The 23981-nt window shown below is 52.8% G+C and overlaps 2 protein-coding genes across 6 annotated transcripts in view; both read right to left on the minus strand.

The window, feature by feature from the left end:
• SLCO2B1 (solute carrier organic anion transporter family member 2B1) overlaps positions 1–11969 on the minus strand; it is a 30309-nt gene extending 18340 nt beyond the window's left edge. For both annotated transcript variants that reach the window (XM_066567910.1, XM_066567919.1), the window contains exons 1-4: positions 11878–11969; positions 4593–4670; positions 560–697; positions 307–469 (exon numbers count right to left, since the gene is read on the minus strand). In XM_066567910.1, the coding sequence (XP_066424007.1) occupies positions 307–469; positions 560–697; positions 4593–4661 (370 nt within the window). In that variant the 5' untranslated portion in view covers positions 4662–4670; positions 11878–11969. The remainder of the gene's footprint in view (positions 1–306; positions 470–559; positions 698–4592; positions 4671–11877) is intronic.
• A 10441-nt stretch (positions 11970–22410) lies between these two features.
• The window catches only part of GRIK1 (glutamate ionotropic receptor kainate type subunit 1), a 104076-nt gene continuing 102505 nt past the window's right edge, over positions 22411–23981 (minus strand). For 2 of the 4 annotated variants that reach the window (XM_066571815.1, XM_066571817.1), the window contains one exon: positions 22411–22833. In XM_066571815.1, coding sequence (XP_066427912.1) covers positions 22678–22833 — 156 coding nt within the window. In that variant the 3' untranslated portion in view covers positions 22411–22677. The remainder of the gene's footprint in view (positions 22834–23981) is intronic. The other 2 variants (XM_066571816.1, XM_066571818.1) reach the window with 1 other exon arrangement.

Raw genomic sequence — 23981 nt, forward strand, 5'->3', positions numbered from 1 at the left:
AGTGCCTGGAGGGAAGGCCATTTCACAACAGCTTCCCACTGCCAGGGGGCAGGGATAGGTGGGATGTTGGGAAGGAATTGCTCCCTGTGAGAGTGGCTGCTCAGAGAAGCTGTGGCTGCCCCTGGATCCCTGGCAGTGTCCAAGGCCACCCTGGGATGGTGGAAGGTGTCCCTGCCATGGCAGGGGTGGAACGGGACGATCTTTATGGTCGTTTCCATGCGGACCATCCCATCACTCTGTTATTTGCTCCTGGTGGCCCAGGGCAGGTTTCTGGGCGGGTTCCTGAGCAGGTTTCTGAGCACTCACTGGCCACGGAGTGGTCGTACTGGTAGGGCCCCGTGAGGAAGTGTGGCAGGGCCATGAGGAAGCCGGCCAGGGACACCAGCAGGGCCCCGCAGCCGATGAGGCGCGGCCGGTGCACGCGGCTGCCCAGGTAGCTGACAAAGACGATCAGCAGCGTGTTCCCAACCTGCAGGGACAGAGCAGCGCTGTGTCCCCGGGCAGGGCAGCACGGGGACAGCGCTCAGGGGCACGGGGACGCGGCTGGGGCGCCGCTCACCTCGTTGAAGGAGGCCAGCAGCCCCGAGGTCTGGCTGGAGAGGCCGTAGCGTCGCTCGATGGTGGAGATGGAGCTCTTCAGGTAGCCCGAGACCAGGAGCTGGGAGAGCTGCAGCAGCCCGTGGCAGAACACAAAGAACTGCCAACAGAGAAATGGAACCCCCAATAGGGTCACCGGGAGCTGCAGGGTCACCCAGAGCTGCAGCACAACCAACTGCATCCCCCTCAGAGAGGCACCATTATCCAACTTCAACCTCTGACCACGAGCCCTGGAAATATCACCCCTGCTCTGCCAGCAGTGAAATCTCCTGAGATTAGGTCAGAACCGTGGAACTGGCCCCTGCCAAAAGTCACAGCAGGGTCAGTATCTGCGAGGAGGCTGTAATTTCTTAGCTGAGAAGTGGCTTTGGACAAACACATGGCTTCAGCTGGGATGATCCCTGTTTGTGTTGGCCCTGTCCCTCGGATGCAGCAGCAGAAGGGAGGTTGCACAACACTCCTGTCCCCATTCAGCCCGAGGCAGACAGCCATCCCCAGTGCTGGGAGCTCTTCTGGGACAGCAATGAGCCCTTCCAAACACACCAACAAACAACTCCTCTAGAGCAAGCCAGCAGGTCAGGGACAAGAATTCAGGCTGCTTTCCTTTCCTTCTCACAAATCCCTAGATGTAAAACACATCTCCTTTGGAAAATGTGATGGTTCTCTTCCACTTCCAGAAGCAAACCTGGTCAAAGTCAAATAATCTGCCCTCATCTCCATCCTCCCTCCTCCATCTGAGCCACCTCCCTCCTGCTGCCTTGTGGCTCTGCCAGGCACCCCTCCAGCCCCCAGAGGAGCTCAGATATCCAGCCCAAACAGTCACACACCCTCGGGACACAGCCCACCCATCTCCCTGTGGGACAGGCTGGATGCCCTGGCTCCTTCCAGAGCTGCTGCCCTCACCCTGGGCTGTGCCCAAACCCTCGGGCACTGCTCCTGCTCCGTGTGTTTTGCAGCAGCTCCCACCAGAGAGAAACTGCTGAGCCCGGCCTGGATTTCTGCTGTACCTCATTCTGATCCAGGCCTCAAGTGAGGTCACTGCCAAACTGGGCTGCTCTGTCAGCCAAGGCAGCATCCCCAGCACAGAAAGGGGGAAGGTCAAACCCCTGGGAATGGCAGGGCTGGGCTGAGGTCACTGCACACCAGGACAGCATCCAGGACCTCTCCCCTTCCAGGCTCGTGTCACCACTGACGGCTGCAACGTGTCTGGACTGGGAAAGTGTCACCCAGCCAAAGGAAGGCGTCCCCAGAGTCAGCCTTGCTGAACCTCCTGCATTCCTCCCAGCCACTGCCTGTGTCCAGGCTCTGCTTCCTGAGCACATCACTTCAGAGGGACAGGCTGAAACCAGATCTGCTCATTGCAGGCATCCACAGCACACAGCCCCCTGAGTGAGTATCCAGATCCTGGAACTGCAGGGGTTTACAGCAGCTGCCCAGCGCTGCCCCACATCCTCTGCAGCTCAAAATGCTTTGGGAATCTGGTATTTTAGGAGAAATATCCCTGCAGAGGGCCTGCAGTGGCTGGGGCAAAGACCCCAGTCCTGTCTCCAGGGGCTCTTTGCTCTCAGCCATCAATTTTCTGTCAGGAAAAGAAAGAGCAGGCTTTTCCTGGCCTTTGGATCTGCTGGACTGCTGGGACTGATGTGCTGCCCAGCAGGTGACCTGGACTGGCAGACACCAGGCTTTTCCCAAGGCCTTTTCCCTGGCAGCAGGACAGACCACGGACACACCAGGAGCAGCCCCAGGGCTGAGCTGTGCTTGTAAAGCCTTCCCTTACATCCATGGAATTCAACAGCTCAGAGAACCCAAACCCTGGCAAGGCATTGCTGTTCCCACCCCACAAGTGCAGGGGAACAGGGAAACACCCTCCATCCTAGGCAGCCAGTAAATCACAGACCTGGGAATTCAACACCAGTAATTCCTCTCCTGGTGGAGTGGAAAAAGCCCTTTTCCAAGGGCTGCCTGTGTTTGCAGGGTGGATGGAGCAGCTTGGCAGCCAACTCTGCCCCTGAGGGCTCCCAGCTGACAGCAGCACGTCCCCACCACGCTCCCTCCTCGTGCCTGGGAGGTTCTGGGGCTTTTTTCAGAGAGGGTTTGTGCCTCAGCACGTGGCAGAGGCACACTGGGCTGAGCTCATGGCAAATGGCTCTGGGAGGAAACAGCTGGGACCAGTTTGGCTGGGAGGGGGCTTAAAGCCCATCTAGTGCCAGCCATGCCATGGCAGGGACACCTCCCACTGTGCCAGGTGGCTGCCAGTCCCATCCAGCCTGGCCTTGGGCACTGCCAGGCATCCAGGGGCCTCCCCAGCCTCCCAGGGAACAGTTCCTTCCCAATTATCCCATCTAAATCACAATGCTCCTTGAAGCCAAGCAGGGCAGGTTTTAGTTTTGTCCCTCAGTTGCATTTGGACACGTGGTCCATGGTTTTTGTGACACGCTCTCTGGAGATATAAATACCCATAAAAACTGCAGTGCTGTGATTTTTGGTCCTCCAGCCACTTCAAACACATCCAACCACATTGTGCAATGGTTCTGAGTCTCTGCAAGAGCCATTCCAGCCCTGGGCTGCAAGTTCTGTTCTCTGAGGGAGAAAACCGGAAAGAAACTGGTTTCATTTAGAAACCGGACAGGGTGGCTAACTTCTTGAAAAAAAACAAACGCAGGAGAAAAGGGGAAAACAGCCTGTGCTGAGGATAATTGTGTTCTTGGTGACAAGAGCTTCCTCCACATCTGCCCGTGGCAGGGCTTGCAACAAGAGGGTCTTTAAGGTCCCCCCCCAACCCAATCCAGTCTGGGATTTTAGGCTCTACCTTCACAGATACAGCAAAATACAGCTTGATTCTGCTGGCTTTGCCCCTCAGTGGTTCAGTCTTTGAACCCTTGGAAATATCTCCTCATGGGAAAATCAGCAGGGCCATATTTCTAGAGATAACCTTGCTGGGGAGTAAAGAAGAACCAAGCAAAGCCCACCAGATAAAAAGCAGCTGAATGGGCTGAAAGAGGACTGGGCAAGAGCCTCAGGCCTTGGCTCTGTGTCTCCAGCCTCTGTGCAGGCCCTGCTGGCCTCTGCCTCAGTGACTCACTTTGCTCCTGCCACACAAGGAGGGTGAGTAAATGCGCCAGCATTTGTAGAAAAACCCTCAAAACCCCAAATATTGCCCACAAAAGGGACAGAGAAGTCTTGAGCCTTTAAGACCAACTGTCATGTTGTGCTCTCTGGCCTGGTGAGACTCCCTAATGAGCCAGGTAATTGGCTTCCAACTACCCTGAATGTTGTAATGCACTGGTGATAGGGCTGCCACTACTGATAACAGGGAATTATCGAGCCAGAAGGGAACGTTGCAGATGTTGCAAGACACAGGGAAACATTCCAGGTGGCTCTGCAGAGCTCCTCAAACCCCCACATGGTGAGCCTGGGCTTGCACCAAATCCAGGAGGACCCAAGACTTAGAAGAAAGGCTTCACACTGACAAAGCCAGGGCTAGATGGGCTCTTGGGAAGGAATTGTTCCCTGCACAGGGTGCCCAGAGCAGCTGTGGCTGCCCCTGGAAGAGTCCAAGGCCAGGCTGGAGAGGGCTTGGAGCAGCCTGGGATGGTGGAAGGTGTCCCTGGGATGGTGGAAAGTGTCCCATGGCAGGGGTGGTACTGGATGGGCTTTAAGGTCCCTCCAACCCATCCCATCCCATCCCATCCCATCCCATCCCATCCCATCCCATCCCATCCCATCCCATCCCATCCCATCCCATCCCATCCCATCCCATGATTCTCTGGAGGAGCTGGGAGTTAAACCTGCACAGAAACATCACTGCCCCACCACTGGCTCTGGAATGGAGACAACTCCACACCAGAGGCACCTGTGCCCTGGGAAGCACAGGGGGCATTTCCCAACCCCACCTGGTGCCCATAAATCCTGCCAGTGCTTTCTGCAGGAGGCTGAGCTGCTGCTCCCCAGCCCAGGAAGCCCAGGGGGTGCTGGGGGAGGCAGGGGGTGTTTACCTTGATGCTGAGAAAGGGGCTCCTGCAGAGCCTGCTCCGGGCCACGTCCGGCTGGCTGCTCCCCGTCATTCTGTCAGCCTGTCAGGGATAAATCATTCAGCACAATGCTCCTGGCTGGGCCTCAACTCCCCCCAAAGCCCTGCCAAACACCCCCACAGTGGGCACGCAGGTCTCTCCAGCAGTCACTGATTGTTCCTGGCTTTCCTTTGCTCGGGGCACTTTGATTCTGCAAAGCGACGAAGCAGCCTGCAAAATGTGAAACCCCAGAGGCCCGGGAGGAGAAACGCTGCTCAGCAGAGCCAAGGACAACATTGTGCAACATTTCTGGGGTCGGTGTGACTCCTTATCAATGGCCTGGGTGATGGGGCACCCTCAGCCAGCTGCCAGCAGCAAACACTGGCAGCTTCCCAGCAGGGCAGCTGGCGAAGCTGATGGCTGTGCTGCCATCCAGAGGCATCTTCTCAGCTGCCTGGAGAAGTGGGAATCGAAGGGCAGCAGGGAGCTGCAGAAATGGGTTTCCAGAGGGATCCCAAGGGCTGCAGAAATGGGCTCTGAGAGGGATCTCAGTGGACTGCAGAACCCCAGAAGTTCAAGGGGATGCAAAGTCCTGGTCCTGCCCTGCCCAGGACTCTCTGCATCCCTCTGGAGGGATCTGTCCAGATCTCAGGGGGCAGCAGCTCCTTGCTCAGCAAGCCCTTCCCATCCCTCCCTGTGCTGGGCACTGCTGGATTAAAGCCCTGCATCCCTGTGCATCCCATTGTCACCGCGGTGTTCCTGCATCTCCCCTGGAAGAACTCCTCCACTCTCGCTTTTGGGCCCCCAGCCACCACCTAAACGTGACCCTGCAATGGAATTCCAGCCCGTGGGAAGCCAGCAGCCCCTGCCTGCAGGTCTCCTTCCCTCCTGTCAGTGCCTCCCTCCTCCCCAGGGACCCGCGATGTCTTTGTTGGGTTTCAGCAGCCAGGCTTCCTGCTCAGGAAGCTGCATTGTTCAGAGGCACGCCGGAGCCATTAGGCTTTAACTTGTTGTTCAGCACATTCTAATAGATGTTTTCATCTCCGCAGCAAATGGGGTGAAAGGCTTCCCATTATTGTTGTGTGTAATTCTCTTTCCCCCGTGATGAGAGGCAAAGGAGCGAGGACCCGCAGCCTCAAACTAATTAACAAAATGCAGGGGTTGATGTAACTTCTCGCAGGAGGAGCCTGCCTGCACGGTGGTGGTGTTCATAAACCCTGAGAGGAGAATTCCAGAGGGGACCTGCACGAGTTCTGAGTGCCACAGCAGCCTCTGTAGAACGCAATCGCTGCCCTCGGCCCATTCTGAGAGAGACTGCTGTAACAAATCCAGGCTGGGATCAATAGGGCGGATTTGATCCTCAGTGGAAGCAGGCAGGAAAAACTCCCCGGCCCCTGGAGGTTTGGCTCAGCAGTGCTGGGGCTCCAGCCCTGATCAATTATTGACAGCCCTGGGCTTGCTGCTGCAGCCCCTGGGGTGCTCAGGGGGCAGGAAAAGGGTGGAACACCACAGGCAGGAAACCCAAAGGAGCCTGGATTTCCAGGGATGGGAGTGTTCATGGAGCTGGAAGCAGGCTCCATGTCCTGGTTAACTGTGCTCATGTCTTTGTCCCTCATTAGAGCTGCAAACCACAAATCCAGAATGACCTCTGTCATCTTTTCCGGCTCTCCTTTAAATATGTGGAGGAGAGAGGGAGGGCAGCTGACCCCCAGGCAGTGCTCAGCAGAGATCTCAAACACCAGGGCTTGCCAGCAGGTCAAACCCCTGCCCTCAGATCCTGCCCATCCACAACTCTCCCTTAGGAACTAAACTAAACAGAAAAGTACTGTGATCCTGCTGATAGGACATAAAATATAGAGGGAGATAAGACTTAACTGATTAAAAAAAAGAAAAAAAAAAAAGAAAAAAGAAAGAAAAAAGAAAAAGCCAGGATGGATGGATGGATGGATGGTTGGTTGTTCAGAGTGTTGCAGATCCATCAGCTGCTGTTGTTCCTTCAGATACAGGTGCAGGAATTGTCCTCAAATCCCAGTTTTCCTCCACTTCTGTCCTGGGTGCATCCCTCAGAGAGGCCAGGCATGGCAATCCCTGGGTGCAGCAGCCATGGGCAGCTGAGCTCAGCCTCACACTAAGTGATGCCAGTAAAATTCTGCCAGGAATGCCAGCCTCACCTGCCTGGCACCTCCTCCCTGCTCCCAGGGGACAGTGACTGCAGGGAGCTGCAGGCTGGGGAATAACCCCCATCTGTGCAGAGCATCCCTTGGGTTGGGAGAGACCTTAAAACTCCCCCAGTGCCACCCCTGCCATGGCAGGGACACCTTCCACTGTCCCAGGCTGCTCCAAGCCCTGTCCAACCTGGCCTAGGACATTTCCAGGGATCCAGGGGCAGCCACAGAGAGGAACTCCCTGCCCACATCCCACCTAACCCTGCCCTCAGGCAGTGGGAAGCCTTTCCTGTGTCCTGTCACTGCCTATATGCGAGACAATCTCCCAGGGCATTTGCAGCACTGATTAAGATGCTCCACTTGTCCCCAGGCTGCCTCTGCTTTGACACCAGGGCAGCAGAAATGCCCCAAACGCCTCTGGGAGCTGCACCAGGCTCCAGGCTGTGCCAGCAGGGTCTGGGCTGGGTGCTCAGCACCCTGACCCATGCCCGAGGCCGTTTCTCCACCCAAAGCCCTCATCACCAGCTGCTCCCCTCGGCCGAGCAAGGAGAGGCACACGCTGGGCTCAGCAGAGCGTGAGTAAATAACAGCCAATGTAACACAGCAAATTAAACCCCAGCAGGGCACTGGAAATGCCAGCAAATATTCCAGAATCTGTCTTCCTTCTGCTGAATAATTCTGCCTCCCTGGCAGGGAGGCTGGAAGGGTGTCAGGACGTGTATTTATGAGGGGGGTAATTTGTGTATTTATGTGCCTGGGGTGAAGGGGAAGCTGGCTTGGAAAATGTGGGTGCAGAGATGCTCTGTAACACAGCAGAAGGGAAAGGCAGTGGATGCACAGCATGGAAAAAGGGAACAAAAAGGGATGCAGGGATGTGCCCAAGAGCTGTTTCTGCCTTGCACCATGTGGCAAAAAGAAAGTGAAATGAGATGGGCCCAGCTCAGTGACTCTGCGTAATGAGAAATGGGCCACAGATGACAGAAATCTTACAAGAAATTAGAATAGGAAAACATTGCTGGAGGTTAAAAATTAGAGGAAAGAGGAAAACTGGTGTTGAAATACATGACCTGCAAGCACAGGCAGTGAGGGAGAGGCTCCAGCCCTGCCCTGGTACTCCCCTGCTTTGGGAGTGATGGAACCCTGCTCCCCTAGTGTGTGCTGAGGGCTCCCTGCCTCTCCCTGGCACCCCCTGCCAGGGCTGGAGCCCTTCCTGGAGGGATCCTCTCCGGCTCCAACACTGCAGCATGTGGGGAAGGAGCTGGAGCTCACCTGGCAGCACCGCACCAGAGACGGGGACTCTCGTGTCACTGCCTGAGGATGGGGCAGCCACCGCTGCTCTGGGCACCCTGGGCCAGGGCCTGCCCACCCTCACAGGGAGCAATTCCTTCCCAATATCAAATCTACACCTACTCTGTCAGTCTGAGTCCATTCCCTGTGTGCTGTCCCTCCAGGCCTTGTCCCCAGTCCCTCTGCAGCTCTCCTGGAGCCCCTTCAGGCCCTGCAAGGGCTCTGAGCTCTCCCTGGAGCCTTCTCCTCTCCAGGTGAGCACCCCCAGCTCTCCCATCCATCCATCCATCCATCCATCCATCCATCCATCCATCCATCCATCCATCCATCCATCCATCCATCCATCCATCCACACCCCTGTGTTCTGGATGGAGGCAGGTGCTGGACACCCACCCTGCTGGCCTGGCAGGGACAGATGTGGCTGTGCTGCAGGAAAGCCTTGTCCTGTGTCCACATTCTATCTTAGCACCACCTCCTCTGTGTCTGGCAGGCAAACTCTTCCTGCCTCGAGCAGCTCCAGCCCCCGGGTGGGAGTTAAAGTGCTGAAGGAAGGAAGAAGAGCCAAATTCCAGCAGGAATCTGCCCTTCCACAGGCTGCAGGCAGTGCTTGGCTCTATGGACAAGCACCTGCCAAGAGAAGCCTGAAGGGAAGAGATCCCAAACCACAGCTTCCCCCGTTTGGGGTTTCATACACTATAAATACCTTCCTGATGCTTTTTCCCCTCTGTACTTCACTGCTGCTTGGACAGGAGTGAAAACTGAGAAAAACACAGATTTCTTGCTGAGCTCCCCTGAAAGCTGTGAGAGTTTGCAGTGTAAGGAGCAGCTGGAGGAAACGGGCAGAGCCAGAGTGGCTCCAGGGACACAGACACCTCTGGTGAGAAAAATGAACTTTTTGAAGGGGAAGCTGTTGCAAAACAAGGAGCAAGAGACCCTGCAATGACCCCATGCCTCAAACACACATCCTGAGTGGAAACCCCAGCAGCTCCCTGGAGCTGAGACCTCCTGGAGCAAACCAGAGCTTGTTTGCTATTTATTATCTGTAACTTCTGGCAAAAGAAGGCCCAACAAGCCCAGATCCTCCATCTGCACTCATGCTCTGCCCAGGACCACAGACCTGCTCCTCATGCTGAGTATTCCATGAGGAGCAGCTGCACCCCAATCCTGAACATTCATTTCCAAGGGACATTCCAGGGCAGCTCTTTACCCCCTCCACACTAACCCAGGCATTACCAACCAGAGCATCCCCAAATTTTGGAGGTGGACAGTAAAACTTGCTTCACCAGGAGCTGGGAATGGCCAGCTGCAAGCAACAGGGATGGATGGATGGATGGATGGATGGATGGATGGATGGATGGATGGATGGATGGATGGATGGATGGAGCAGGGAAATGCTGCTGCCAGGAAAGGGAACTGAGTAGAGCTCAGGAGAAGTGAGAAAATTCCTTAGCCAGCAAGAGAGGAGCTGGCTGTGAACAGCAGAGGAAACACTGCGGGTGGGACAGACCTGGTGACATTTCTGGGTGCTGATGGACAAGGAGCAAGTGCTGGAGTGAAGCCCCAGCCTGTGGCAGCTGGTGGGGGCTGGAGCTGGCACAGGAAAAGGAGGAAACGCTGGTATTTTGGGCAGCAGGGAGAACTACTCCATGTCCTTCTTCCATTATTTAACATTGGTGGACTGCACTGTCACCTGTATGCCCGGAGGGACCGAGAGAGTCCAGTGAAAATGGAATTATCTCCTGGAGGTGCCCAGACCTGCAGCTGGAGGCACAGCTGGCCCCAGCCGAGCTGCCTGACAGCAACAAGCCCTTTCCTGCATCCCTGGGCGTGATCGTGTCCTGGGCTTTCTCCAGCCATGCACTCACTCTCGGTTTTCCCTGGATGGCGCCTCAAAGCTTTGTGGTGTTCCAGTTGTGTCTCAAGGCAGGAATTCCCCTCACCGCCCACTCTGCCTCCCACACTGCCTCCACTTCCCTGGAAAATCACCTTTCCAAAGCCTGCCGTGCCAATAGCAGGTGCTGAGGCGGGAAATGAGGCTCCCAGGCCATCCCTCAAAGCCACATCATGGCTCAGGACGGCCAATATTTCATCTGCTTCCAGCCAGGGTGCATGTGGCAGGTCCAGGGCAGGGCATGGGGCAGAGCAGCACCCCCAGGAGAGCACTGGGAGCACACTGGGAGCCAGGAACCACGGAGGAACCGGGGCTGGGAGCACGTTGGGAGCCAGGAACCACGGAGGAACCGGGGCTGGGAGCACACTGGGAGCCAGGAACCACGGAGGAACCGGGGCTGGGAGCACGTTGGGAGCCAGGAACCACGGAGGAACCGGGGCTGGGAGCACACTGGGAGCCAGGAACCACGGAGGAACCGGGGCTGGGAGCACGTTGGGAGCCAGGAACCACGGAGGAACCTGGGCTGGGAGCAGACGGTGACCAGACCAAGCAGCCAGACCCAGATAGCTCCGGGCTGCTGCAGGGAGGGGAGGAGGCCAAGCAGCCCTGCAGGGTTTGGGTGAGGCATTGCAGAGCCTGGAAATGGCACCTGTGCCCAGCAGGATGGCAGGAAAACACGGGCAGACTGGGAAAGCAGGAGTGACACAGGGAGGAGGCAGAGTGTGCTGCAAAACAAGCACACAACAGTAACAAGCAGGAAGCTGGCAAGCATGAGGGCTCTCACAACCACCTTGGGCCAGGGGCTCCTCAGGAGCCCCTCAGGAGCTTTCTGAGGGAATTGGCCAAAGCAGAAGGAGTTTTGGATGTGTCTGTGCTTCCAAGGTGGGGGGAGAACCTTGCTCGGGCTGCACAGCTCAACAACCACACGAGGGTTTGGGTTGCAGGGATGTTAAATCCCACCCAGTGCCACCCCTGCCACGGCAGGGACACCTCCCACTGTCCCAGGGTACTCCAAGCCGCAGTGTCCAGCCTGGCCTGGAACACTGCCAGGGGTCCAGGGGCAGCCAGTGTTTTTTGGGACATACAGTGCCATTCCCTCCTGACACAGGAGCTGCCCCTCCAGGGGTGTCCTTGCCCTTGGGTGCCCCTCTCCAGAGGTGGAACCAGAGCAGCAGCCCCCACACAGGAGGGGACACAGCCCACGCACCTCTGCAGAGCTGTCCCCTTGTCCCCATGCCCAGCAGGGACACCGGGCAGAGCAGCAGGTGTGGCCAGCCTCACCCCAGCCCTGAAATCCGTGCTCCGGGGAGCACAGGCTGTTCCCACGGCTGGCTCCCGGACCATGAGCCCATCCCAAAGGCTTGAGGGGACACAGCAGCTCCCCGCTTGCAGGAGCCAGCAGGAACCCAGCAGCTGCTGCTCCCAGAGCCCTGCAGCCACGGAAAACTCGGCAGGAGCCGCTCAGCACTGAGCCCAGACCTTTCCATGACTCTGGGGCTGCAGGATCAGCTCTCCTCCCTGCTGGAGAGGCTCGGCTCGGGCAGGCTCCCTGTGGCAGCCAGGCACAGGTCAGATCCATGCTGCCTCTTCCCAAGATCCGGGCTGCCAAGAGCCAGTGCCCTTACAGGAGAAGTGAAACCACGGGAGAAAGCCAGCGGGGCAGCAGTGGGAACATGGGAAAATTCCCTGCAGCGGGAGAAATAAGTGGGAAGAGAAAAGACCCTCAGACAAATAAGCACAAGCAGAGAGGGAGCGACAGAGCACACGTGCAGAGGCTGGCACGGAGCAGGCACGGTGACACTCCTCTTTCTGCCCCTGAAGCTGCTCCCAGCCCCATGGGAGCCTTGCCGGAGCACGGAGTTCACCTTTGGAGAGCCCGAGGGGCGGCGGAGCCATCGTCCCTCGGCGGGCAGCTCTGCACACTCACCCTTGCTCCCGGGGCTCTCCCGATGCTCGCTCAGCCCAGGCAGCCAGGCTCTGCCCCTGCCACCGCAGCCGGGGCCATGCGCTGTGTTCCTGCCCGCCCGGAGGTGGGGATGGCTCTGCGGAGGTGGGGCTTCCTCAGCAAAAGGAGCAAGTCCGATTTTTGCAATCCCTTTTCCATAGGGTTTCTTTTATTTCTGTGATTTCCTTTTCCTGCAGTCCCAGAGTGCCAGAGTGTGCGGTTTGCTGAGCCAGGGCTTTGCCAGCTGCTTCCCCAGCCCCAGTCCCAACTGGGCTTGGCTTTCCCTCCAGCTCCAGTCCCCTCTCCCCTCCCTGCAAGGGTCCCATTCCTCCAGGGCACTTTCCTTGGGTTCATTTTCTGCTTCAATTTGCTTCATCTGCAGGGTGGTTTTTTCTGTAAACTTTGAAGCCGTGGTGTAATCCTGGGGAAACTTTGTTTATCTAACCCTGGACTATTTATTGTCAAGGTCTCCCCAGTACTCTCTTGCTCCGAGCACTGAGGCATTTCCAGACCAGACCAAACAGGCAGCCCCATCCATGCCTGCCCTCTGGCACTGGGAGCCATTCCCTGTGTGCTGTCCCTCCAGACCTTGTCCCCAGTCCCTCTGCAGCTCTCCTGGAGCCCCTCCAGGCCCTGCCAGGGCTCTGAGCTCTCCCTGGAGCCTTCTCCTCTCCAGGGGAGCACCCCCAGCTCTGCCAGCAGACCAGGTGCACAAACACAGGCAAGCTTTGCCCGGGCAAATTCACTCTTGGATTCCATAAAGTTGCAGCCCCAAGAAGCGCCTGGCTGTCCCAGCTCCGAGGGGCACATTTCCCCTCTACCCAAAGAGCCCCGACACGGGATCCTCCAGGCAGGGAAAGGGGGATACCCAGGATCGGAGAGGCGGGAATGTTCCGCTGCCACATTCCATGGAAGAAGAGCACCATCTAATGACTCAGCTCTCGCTCCGAGCTGCTCGGAGCTCCATGCCACGGCCAGGGGGTGCCCAGAGCGCCTCGTCCCGCTGCTCCGTGTCCCAGCTCCGGGACACCGCCGTGGGATGCTCCCAAGGGATGCCCATCCGTCCCGGGCAGGCTGGACAGGGCTTGGAGCCACCTGGGAGGGTGGAAGTGTGAAACCCCTCAGCCCAGCCCGATCCCAAAAAGCCCGGGGAATGTTCAGAGCAGGGCAGTGCTGGTCCGGGTGCCTCTGGAGCCGTGTCCTGCCTGCTGCTGCCGCTTTCTGGCCAAGGGATTTCCTGCTGCTCCTTCGGCTTTTGGCCCCCGAATGCCTCCCCAAAGGGTAATTCCCGTTACAGCAAGCAGAGGCTGGGTCAGGTGGGGGGGCTGAGTGCTCTGGAGTTTGTGTAGGGAGGAAAATTCCTCGGAACACTGGGGAGCAGCTCACAGGAAATGATAGCAGCACTTACTGGTGCAAAGAGATTGCCAAATCTCACATCTGAGCTCTGGGATGTGCACAGATGAAGAAATCCAGGCTTCCAGACTGGAAAATAGGGATCCCACAACTTCCCAGGTTCTGCTGCTTATTCCAGTCTGTTCTTGGCTCAAGGCTTCAGCTGGGGTTGGAAAGGAGCAGCTCCGTGTCCTGCGTGGGAAATGGGACCTGTGGCCACTTGTGGGGCTGGGGCTGATCCTTTTCTGCACGTGGGGCTGGAAAAACCAGCTGGGATTTCACATCTGGGCTCTGCTGATGCCTCACAGAGTGCCAGCCAAAAGGTGGGATGCAAATGTTTGGAATTGTGCAGAAATTGTTTGCAGAGCTGGGGTTGAAACTGGGGGGCTGGTGGTAATCAGCTGCCTTGCCTCTATGAATTTTGGGGCTGCCTTCTGAATCCCTGCTTGGATCCTGCCTTTTGATGTCTGTGTTTGTAATGCCCATAGAGGACAACAGGAAAGGGCCATCAGAACTGAAGTGAACAACTCGTCCTCTCTGCTTAATGAAAAATCCCAAACCACCACCAAAGGAAATAAGACCAGGATGTGTCAGATTCTGGGAAATGGGAATTGGGAAATCACAGGATTTCCACAGCAAGAAGAGAATTTCCCATTATTTTCTTAACAGAAAAAAAAAAAAAAGGAAAATATTTCTGTGTTTTTTTTTAATGACGATTTAATTTTTTGGAACAGCCTGGGCTGGTGGAAGGTGTCCCTGGCCCTGTTCCTTTCCCGTTCGGAACCGCAGATGGCAGCACGACCCTGGGAATCGCTGCCTCGCTGCTCCTACGGGAGAGCAGCGCCATCCCGACGCCTTGCCTTAAAAACCCCCGAGAAATCCAGCGGGAAAGGGAATTTAAACTATTGGTGGACAAATAGGGCAAAACAAAAGGCCAAGTGCCGCGTCCTGCGTGTGGATGCACATTTACGCACTTTTTAATATTAAATTTTAAGCACTTTTTAATATTAAATGTGCTATTAGTTCAAGGAGCTTCTATCTAAAGGAGAAGAGGTTTTAAAGTTCTGAAGAAAAGATTTGCAATTACCCCTTTTACACAGCATCACTTCCAGCTCTGAGCTGGTGCCATGAAACGCTGCCTACAAAGAGTTAGTGGAGATAAAACAGTAAAAATATAAATATAAATATAAATATAAATATAAATATAAATATAAATATAAATATAAATATAAATATAAATATAAATATAAATATAAATATAAATATAAATATAAATAATTATTATAACGTAGATGTTGAATTGTCTCGTTTTGCTGAGAAGTTAATTGTCATTATTTTGCTGAGAAGCTGCAGTGGGATCTGTGACACTAACACTGTGCCAGATTAATTGAGTGTATTTAAAGAAGAATGAAGAAGTTCCAAGCTCATATTTATCTGCTTACACAGATAAAATATTTGTCAACTCAGCGACACACAGGTGCTGGCAGGAACTTATCCTTTATCTATTATCCATCAGTTTAAAAACCCCCACACTTGTTAGTTCACATCTATGTGGCTCTTTTTCCCCCCCATATTGTTACAGAAAATCCAGTTATCTTTTTACAAAACTCTTCAAATACCCTCAGCAATAAAAGTGCTTTGAGGGTTATTAATTTGATTGAAAAATTACATGCTAGACTGGAAAGCAGCTTTTTGTTGGAACAATAAGTGGGAAAGTCTTTGTTCTTGAGGTATTAAAATGCAAATGCTAAAAGCAAGAGGGTAGTGGTGTCATAAAAAGAAAATCATTATCTCAAAGGTGATTATTGCTTTACAGTTGTGAGTAATTTCCAAGTACTTCACATGCTTTTTTCCTTAGTAATGGAAAATGACCTGTGTATGACTCCAATCACAAAAACAGCTTTGAAAAATCCTTTATTTAAGCCATCCAAAAATTATTTCTGCTCTATCTTGAAACCAAAGAGTTCTGCTTCAAACGAGGGAGTGCATTTTACAGCCGGCTGTAAAACTGTGAGGACACAGCCTGAAACCTGGTGGAGCCAAGGCATGACACAAAGCAGCAGCACATTCATCCTGCTTTTCTCCTGCTCTGAGGATCAGGTCTGTGATCCCAGAAATGCTCCTTGCTCACTGCATTACCCCGTGGAGCTCTTCATGGGGAAAATGTTTGTCCCTGGAGGTGGCCATGGGGCACAGCTGGGGCTCAGGGCTCTTTTCCAGCCTCAGGCATGCTGGGATTCCAGGACTCCACTCCCATGCCTGGGGTTTTGCTTGCAGGGTCACAAATTTGGGTGTCTCTCCATCAAAACCCTGCTGTGCCAGGGACCAGGGCATCCGTGGCAGTTTGGGTTTGTCCTCCCGGGGAGATGCAATTTGAGATGTTCCAACTTCCAGGGAAAATATCTTGGGGAGAAATGTGATCTCCTGGAGCCAGACTGGTGATTCACAGCCACCTGCTGCAGGGGGCCCCGGTGGGAGCTGGAGATCCTGCCCAAGATCCTGCCCTAAAAACCCAACTCTTGGGTTCTGTTCTCATATCAGAAACCAAAGTGCAGCAGGACTGTGTAGCAGGATTCAGGACTCTCCTGTTCACTGTACATAAACCATAATTTATGGTTTTTATATATATATATGTGAGAAACATGTTGTGCAAGACTCGAGAGAAGTCTTGCCCTTTTTGCTGACATCCTGCTGCAGGTTTTCATCCCTTAAAAATTTTATTTTGTGCTACTCAGGCAATATGAAAAACATGGAGAAGTGGTGTAACATTGGTCATTACTCCCCGCGGTTTTTTAAAATTACTTCACACAGGTTTTTAAATGATGACTTAATCATTTCAGGGATGTATCTTAAAAGTTTCCTAATCTTCTTCAAGGCAGGGAGGAAGATCTCATCTTAATCCTTGTATTCTGTGAGTAACATTTGTGTTGCAAAGGCACTGCACAAAAATCGGGGTGTCAGAAGCCACACTGGAAACATTCTTTTTATTCACTGAGCAGTTTTTTCCTGTGTTTATTTGCTGGTCTGTGTAGCAAATTTCTTTTTCCTTCTGACCTTTCCCTGCTCCTCTCAATAAACCCCCAGATAACTTTTGCTGCTCTGTCCAGCTGTATGTGCTCTGTAGGGAAACAATCCAGATTAAGAAAAGTTTAATTCTGGCTCACTGGCAGCAAACTAAGTTGAAAACAGTTCAAAACTCCTACTGAACGTTGGGAAATTACTTTTCCATAGACTCTGCCCCTATTTAAGTAATTTGAATAATTCAGAAACAGATAAAGCAGGAAAACCAGCAGTAACAATGAGGTAAATAAAGTGTTTCCAGGACTACCATGGAAAGTGGAGGGAAGTGAAACGAATTGTGGAATGTTTTAAAAGAAACACACCCGGGGGCTCTGGTGGATTTTAACTCCTGGCTGAAGAGGGAGAAGTGTTGCAGTTGTTCTCTGCCAGAGGATATTTACGGGCTTTCCTTTGTCTCCCCAGACCTTTCCCAGGTCTGGGTGCCTCTGGGCGCAGAAGAAAGCACAGGGGAGCTCCAGCTGTGTGCCAGAGGCAGCTCAGGGCCTCTAATCTCCAGTCTGTACACACTAGATTAAAGATCCGCCCCGAGTTTTGATTAAGAACGCAAAGTTAAGAGATTAAATACCAGGAAGCCAAATTAAAGAGCTTTAAGTCAATCTCTGAACTCATCAAAGTTCCAAATTTCTAAGCTGTCATTACAACACAGGATTAGTGCAAAGCTCCCCTACCCTGATTTGATGTCCTTCCCTGGACAATGTGATTTATTCCCCTGTGCTCCCATAAACCCAGCTATTGTCTTGTCTGCAGAGCTCAGCCCACCTGCATCCCCCGGGGGCTTTCCTGGCATTCCAGCCCTGCCCCAGTTAGCCTGGGGCCCATGGTGAGCCTCCTTTGTGCTGCCCTGCTTGGTGACCCTGGAAAATGCTCTGAGGCACCCACACCGTGGGCTCAAGGAATAAACACATCCCAAGGAATAAACACATCCCAAAAAATAAATGCATCCCAAGGAATTAGTAAATACATCCCCCTTCCTTCTCACCTCTGGCCAGACAGATCCCAAAGACCTGGGAAAAAGGGAGACACCCGAGTGGGACCAGGCCACTGTGGTTATTCACCTCCAGGTACCTGAAAATGAGCCCTTAAAGTCCAGAATTGATGTTCACACCTTTCCAGAGCCAGTTCTATCCAGACTTTTCTATGCAGGGATCAGCTAAAGCAAAGAACTGCTCTGAAAACACATCCTGCAAACTGCCACAGTTGGTTATTTAAAGCTGCTGCTGTAATGCATTAATGTCCCCCTGCTTTTCAGGATAATAAATCTTGTCCTTCCCATTTTTCATTTATGGAATGGGGATGTCTCAGCTACATTAAGATTGTGCTTTCCAGGGCTTTTTCCACAAAAGATAACTTAATAACGTTGCTAAATGCTGTGCTAATTAAAGCTTTCACTTGAAGTTACTCTCCCTTGTAAGACACTGTGCCAAGTGAGCCATTTCCAAATTTGCATCTCAAGCCTTAGAACTTTTTGTAAGAGTTAAGCACACAATTCCAAGCTTTTTGAACCCACTTTTTAACTTTCCCACGTCCCTGTGCAGAATGCCTTATCCAGAATATCAAATTAAAACGTTAAATGATGGAGAGTTCTTTTTATTTTTAAAGAAAAATTGGAACTTTTCTTCTTTATTGAATTTTATTATCCTCCTTTACAAGTGCAGTTACTATTAGTGGTTATTTAGTGTAGTTATTATTAATAGTTATTTAGTGTGGCCTTTATTAATGGTTATTCAGTGTAGTTATTACCAGTGTATTTTTACTCTTACAAGCCATATCAGAGTGAAGCTTTCCATCCTCTGGAATTACTGGAATGGCTACAGACACGGCTACTCTGTGTGGTGCCACCAACAAAAGGGGCCTGATCCAACAAGTGCCCCTGTGCCCAGTCCTGCCCAGTGCTTTAGTGCCTGGAGCATTAATTCCAGAGGTTGTGGTTCCGAGTCACTGCTTGCCCTTGTGGCTGCATTAAAAGGCTGTTCACATTTTCCCAGTTAAACTAAATTATTATTATTTCCTTCTCCTGCTCCTTCCCCCATCCAACTGTTGTTGTTTAATTAAGGATAGCGTGCTGCTCTTCAGTGGGTGTTTGTTTATAGCCTGATAAATGTCAGGAATATGCTCGGGTGGGAAGTCTTTTAGCTGGGAATACTCAGGTCCTTTTAACCACTACTGCATCTGTAAAAAAGAAAAATTGTTTCAAAATCTCCTTTTCTGATGATTTTAAAATATTTTCATTATTTATTTAAAGGAATGTGCAGTTCAAATTGTGCTTTTTGAAATAGCCTTATTCTTGGCTTTTTTTTTTTCCTTTTCCTTTGTTTGTTGTGGTTACTTGCTGGCAATCTGCATGTTTTGAACCTGGAGAGGAAAAGTGCACTTGTGATTTGCAACAGTAGAGAATCTGCACAAGCTATGGCCCATGGACACATTTATTTTTACTGGTCGTGAAGAGCACCTTTTCCAAAGCCAGCTCAAACAGCAGCAATTCCTCAGGGCCTCTGGGCTGTCCTGGAACCTTCAGCAGGCTGAGTTTGGGCTCCATTCAGAGCCAGGAGCATACAGTTTTTCCACTGCATGGCAAAATATCTGGTTGTGGTGTTGTTGGGTTTTTTGGTTAGTTGGAGTTTTTTGTTTGGTTGGTTTTTTTTTGTGGGTGTTTTTTTGTTTGGTTGGTTGGTTTTGGTTTTGGTTTTTTCTGGTTTTTTTTTGCATGGGGCTTTGTGGTTGAACACAGGCATTTTACATCGGCTTTGCCATGGAAGATTTTACGTTGCTTTGCCCTTTCCTACATATGGAGCAAAAGATTTCGTGGCCCTTTACAAAAGTCAGTTCAGCTGCCATGCTTCAATCACCTTAAAAACAAAGAAAAAACTAATTGGGAAGGTGTCTAAATGCCTTTACTTTTTCAAACTCCCTTCATCACCATTACCACAGTTAGAGAAAAGTTTATTTGAGCCCTTGGTGCATTTCTGGCGGTCGGGCTCTCCCAGGGAGAGTCCCACTAAAGGGATTCAGAAGGAGGGGGAGTGTTCCCTGGATAATGCTGACTGATGGGCCTTGCAGAGCCCCAGTCACTGAGCAATGCCTTTAAATCTGCCTTTTCCCAGCATCTTCGTCCCACGAGGTGCCAGCCCTCTGGTGCTGGAGTGCTCTCCAGGTTCTGCTCAGTTCCAGCCAGGATACAAAGCCCACAGCCTGGCACACACATCCTTGGGGGGTGCTGGTCATGATTTTGTCCTTATTATTTAGGGAATTGAATAAAGAGAAGACAAATTAGTTCAGAAATTCCTCAGGGACTTTGCCATTGTCAAGTTTGGTTCTGGGCTCTGCCAGTGATGACTTTGGGCGCTGAACACCTCTGGAATGGGTCACTGTGCAATTTCCACCTGTGGAAATTCCTGGGAATGGGTTTCCCTCTGCTTTCACTTGCCCTTTCTGCCTGGAGGGGATGGGAAGTGTCAGCTGCTTGCTTGGCTCTGCATTCACTCCTGAGCAGAGCTCAGCTTCATGGGACCTGACCTGAGCTCAGCCTGGGCAGGCTTTCCCTGCCACCAGGACTGCAGGCTGAGCAGCTCAGCTCAAGGGCTGGAATAAATGATGAGTGCTTGAGAAGCTGATATGAGAGAGAAGCACGTTTTCCTTCTCTGTGAGCAACCTGGGTGTTTTTAATGCATAGCTCTCTTAATGAAAAGCTGTAAATTCATGCTTCTCTCAGAGGTGGAGCAGCCTGCAGGTTCAGAGTGCTGAATTTCTAAGAGGCTGTCATCAATCACAGTCCTTCTGGTTTAGCCAAACTAAGACAGAAAACCCGGGGAGGAATCTCTTTGCCATGAAATTCACAGAGCAGGTTTTCAGCTTGGTGGGAAGTCACACTCCTATGCATAATTATTGCCCCTGGGACTTTATCTAAGTGTACAAATCCAGGACCATCCAGCTCTTTCAGGGCTTTCTTGGGCCATTGGTTGAGGTGCAAAACTAAATTTGGTTCTTCTACCTGAAAAATCTCCCCAGATCTCTCCACAGAGGATCTGGGAGGTGAGGAAAGCAGAAAAAATCAGCCAAGATGGATGCAGGAAGTTCAGCTCCTCATTTTGCCCACTTTCTATGCATTTTGCATAAATCAAAGGCCACGTTTTAAGTCTGTGTTAGATCATCAAATAGCTCTTTTCAAAATGTCAGCAATTCACTGCCCAAATAGCCTGCCAAATAATATTTAATCAATTGCAAATGGGATGCAGATTCTCCTGGAAACTTTGGGGAATTGTTCACCTCAGCTAAATGCAGGTAACACTTTAGGTCACTTCCTGCACTTGCCTTGGCTGAATTAGCCTGGACAAAACTCTGATTGGAATAACTGCAGAAATATGCAGAGATGAAGCTGAAGGCCAAATAAATAATGAATGCATCCCTCCTGTTGAATGCCTCTTCCCTAGCACTGGGTCTCATTAAAATCAATAGAAGGAGCACAGAACAAAAGGCCATGTATTTACTGAGTTTAGCCTGTAGATAATGAAGTGGCAAATAGGTCACGCTGCTTAGGAATTTATTTAAAGCAATTTTATTTTGATAATGCCAGCTGTCACCAAGTGCTGCTGACAGGGATGGTCTCCCGGTTAATTTTTCTTCCTACCTGAGCAAGCCTTGACCCTTGAAATACCAGCTGTGGGGGCACAGTGCAGCTCTGGGCAGGGGGCTGGAGGTGTGGGCACTTGGCATGGTAAGAGGAGAAAATGGAAAAGCGAATTTAGCCATCCATAGCTGGGCAAGTTTGCTGTCTTTAATTCCATAGCCAGATAAACTTTATATTTGGCTTTATAACACTGCCCTGCTGAAAGGATTGCAGCTCCTGAGCTCCAGGTGTGCACTGAAATGAGGAGATTACTTTGGGGTCTAGAGGAGAGCAAGGATCCCCTTGCAGGGCTCAGTTTCTGTCTGGGATGGCATTTCTGTCTGGAGAAAGGGAGGTGATCATTTGGGAAAAGTGGGGACAGTGACAGCATGCTGGAAAAGATTTCCTCGAGCCTCAGAGCATCCCCTAGGGATGCTCTGGGTGATTTAATCAGCAGGGAAAGATTATTTAATCAATCATGAACCTGGGGTTGAATTTTTTAAAGATAAGTAATTTTCTGCTCATTTTGAAAGGGAGCAGGAAACAAGTGTGTCTGACAGAAAGCTGTTCTGGCTGGGGACTGCCTGTGGTGACATCTGTGACAAGAGGAGCCTGTGTCAAACAGATGTGAACCTGGTCCTTGTGCTTCCGAAGCAGCAGAGCCTATGCATTCTGCTGTCCTTGCAGAGGGGCAGGTTCAGGGGGGTGTGTGGTGTCTGTGGGAGATGAGGGCCAGCCCCAGCCCCTGTGGGTGCAGGATCCCCAGCAGGATTTGGGAGATGGAGCTGCTGGGCCATCCCTGTGCCCTGGAGCAGAGCCCGGGCTGTGCCTCTGAGCAGGGCATTCATCTCCAGGCAATCCCTGCTGCACAGCAGAACGCTGGATTAGCAGTCAGGAGCCCTTGTGATTCCAGAGATTAACTGCTAAACACATCACTCCTTCGGGGGCCAAGCCTCCCTTTTCATTTGGAGCCGGTAGCCCGTTAAAAATTACTGCTCTGGCAATTAGGAGAGCACGAACCCGCTGACCTGCACAGGGGCTTGTGCTTCAGGAGAACCTTGGCAGCAGTATTTCTGCCTGTTTGCTTGTTAGGCAGCCCACTTTCCTTCCTCTGGACATTTAAAGGGTTGTCTTCTCAGAAGATGCTGCTTTATTGGAAGGAAAAAGACCAGGCAGCTCCAAGCCCCATCCAACCTGACCTTGGACAATTCCAGGGACCCTGTTCCAGGGCATCCCCACCCTCACAGGGAGGAATTCCTTCCCAATATCCCATCCATCCCTGCCCTCTGGCAGTGGGAAGTTCATTCCCCCTTGTCCTACCATCCCAATGAGGACATTGGCTTTCCTAACCTCTAACCAGGCTTCTCTGGAAATGGGACTTGTTGGGATACAGGGAGGAGGTCACTGCAGTCAGGGAAAAGAAAAGTTTGACTCCCAGATTCTTGGAAAAAAGAACCCTGTCAGTTGTTTATTTATTTATTTAGAAAGCACATACAGCGATGCACGGGGAGGGGATGGAGATGCAGACCAGGTGAGCACAGAAATCCAGCCCAGAGGAAGAGCCAGACACATCCTGGAGGATCAGTAGTACATCAGTCTAGGCGAGCACTTCAGCTGCTGTACCTCTAGGTTAAAAGAAGGAGCCACGGGGAGCCTCTGAGGAGCGGGAGCTTGTGTCCCCTCGGGCAGGCTGGCTCTGTCCTGGCTCACGCCATGGTCTCCTTCCTCAGCGTGCGCCGCTGCTGGCACGTCAGGATGCTCGGGAAGGACGACTTCCCCTTCGTCCTTGACCTCTTCTTCAGCTTCTTCTGGTGCTTGAGGGAAATGCCCAGCTCCTCCATGATGGCGTTGAAAGAAAGACACTGTGGGGAGAGGGGATGGCGTTAAAGCTCGGCTGGAGCTCAACCCGGGCCCTCACGGAGCCCTCACGTGAGGGCAGAGCCCAGCCTGGGCCCTCATGGAGCCCTCACATGAGGGCAGAGCCCAACCTGGGCCCTTGCGGAGCCCTCACGTGAGGGCAGAGCCCAGCCTGGGCCCTCATGGAGCCCTCAGGTGAGGGCAGAGCACAAACGGGGCCCTCATGGAGCCCTCAGGTGAGGGCAGAGCCCAACCTGGGCCCTTGCGGAGCCCTCAGGTGAGGGCAGAGCTCAACCTGGGCCCTCACGGAGCCCTCAGGTGAGAACAGAGCCCAGCCTGGGCCCTTGCGGAGCCCTTACGTGAGGGCAGAGCCCAGCCTGGGCCCTCATGGAGCCCTCAGGTGAGGGCAGAGCCCAACCTGGGCCATCACAGAGCCCTCAGGTGAGGGCAGAGCCCAACCTGGGCCCTCGCGGAGCCCTCAGGTGAGGGCAGAGCTCAACCTGGGCCATTGCGGTGCCCTCAGGTGAGGCCAGAGCCCAACCTGGGCCATTGCAGAGCCCTCAGGTGAGGACAGAGCACAAACAGGGCCCTCATGGAGCCCTCAGGTGAGGGCAGAGCCCAGCCTGGGCCCTCGTGGAGCCCTCACGTGAGAACAGAGCCCAGCCTGGGCCATTGCGGAGCCCTCAGGTCAGGGCAGAGCCCAACCTGGGCCCTCATGGAGCCCTCAGGTGAGGGCAGAGCTCAACCTGGGCCCTCATGGAGCCCTCAGGTGAGGGCAGAGCTCAACCTGGGCCCTCACAGAGCCCTCAGGTGAGGGCAGAGCTCAACCTGAGCCCTCACAGAGCCCTCACGTGAGGGCAGAGCCCAGCCTGGGCCCTTGCGGAGCCCTCAGGTGAGGCCAGGGCTCAGTCTCAAAAGATCCAGCTGGGAAAAAATCCCTGGACACAACAGGTGCCTGCAGGGGTTGTTCCCTAACTCATCTTCCACTGACTTTCATGTAACTTTGGCTCTACTAAAGATGTTGATGGACGTTTCTGAAATTCCCCACAGGTGCGTCCGCCATGTTTTGGTGGCCTCGCGTCACTTACCCTTTCTCAGTTGACCCTGGCCTTAGAAAAGATCTTGTTTTAAACACCATATACTTTAGTCACAA

The sequence above is a fragment of the Molothrus aeneus genome, chromosome 2 (assembly GCF_037042795.1).
Source record: "Molothrus aeneus isolate 106 chromosome 2, BPBGC_Maene_1.0, whole genome shotgun sequence".
Taxonomy (NCBI): domain Eukaryota; kingdom Metazoa; phylum Chordata; class Aves; order Passeriformes; family Icteridae; genus Molothrus; species Molothrus aeneus.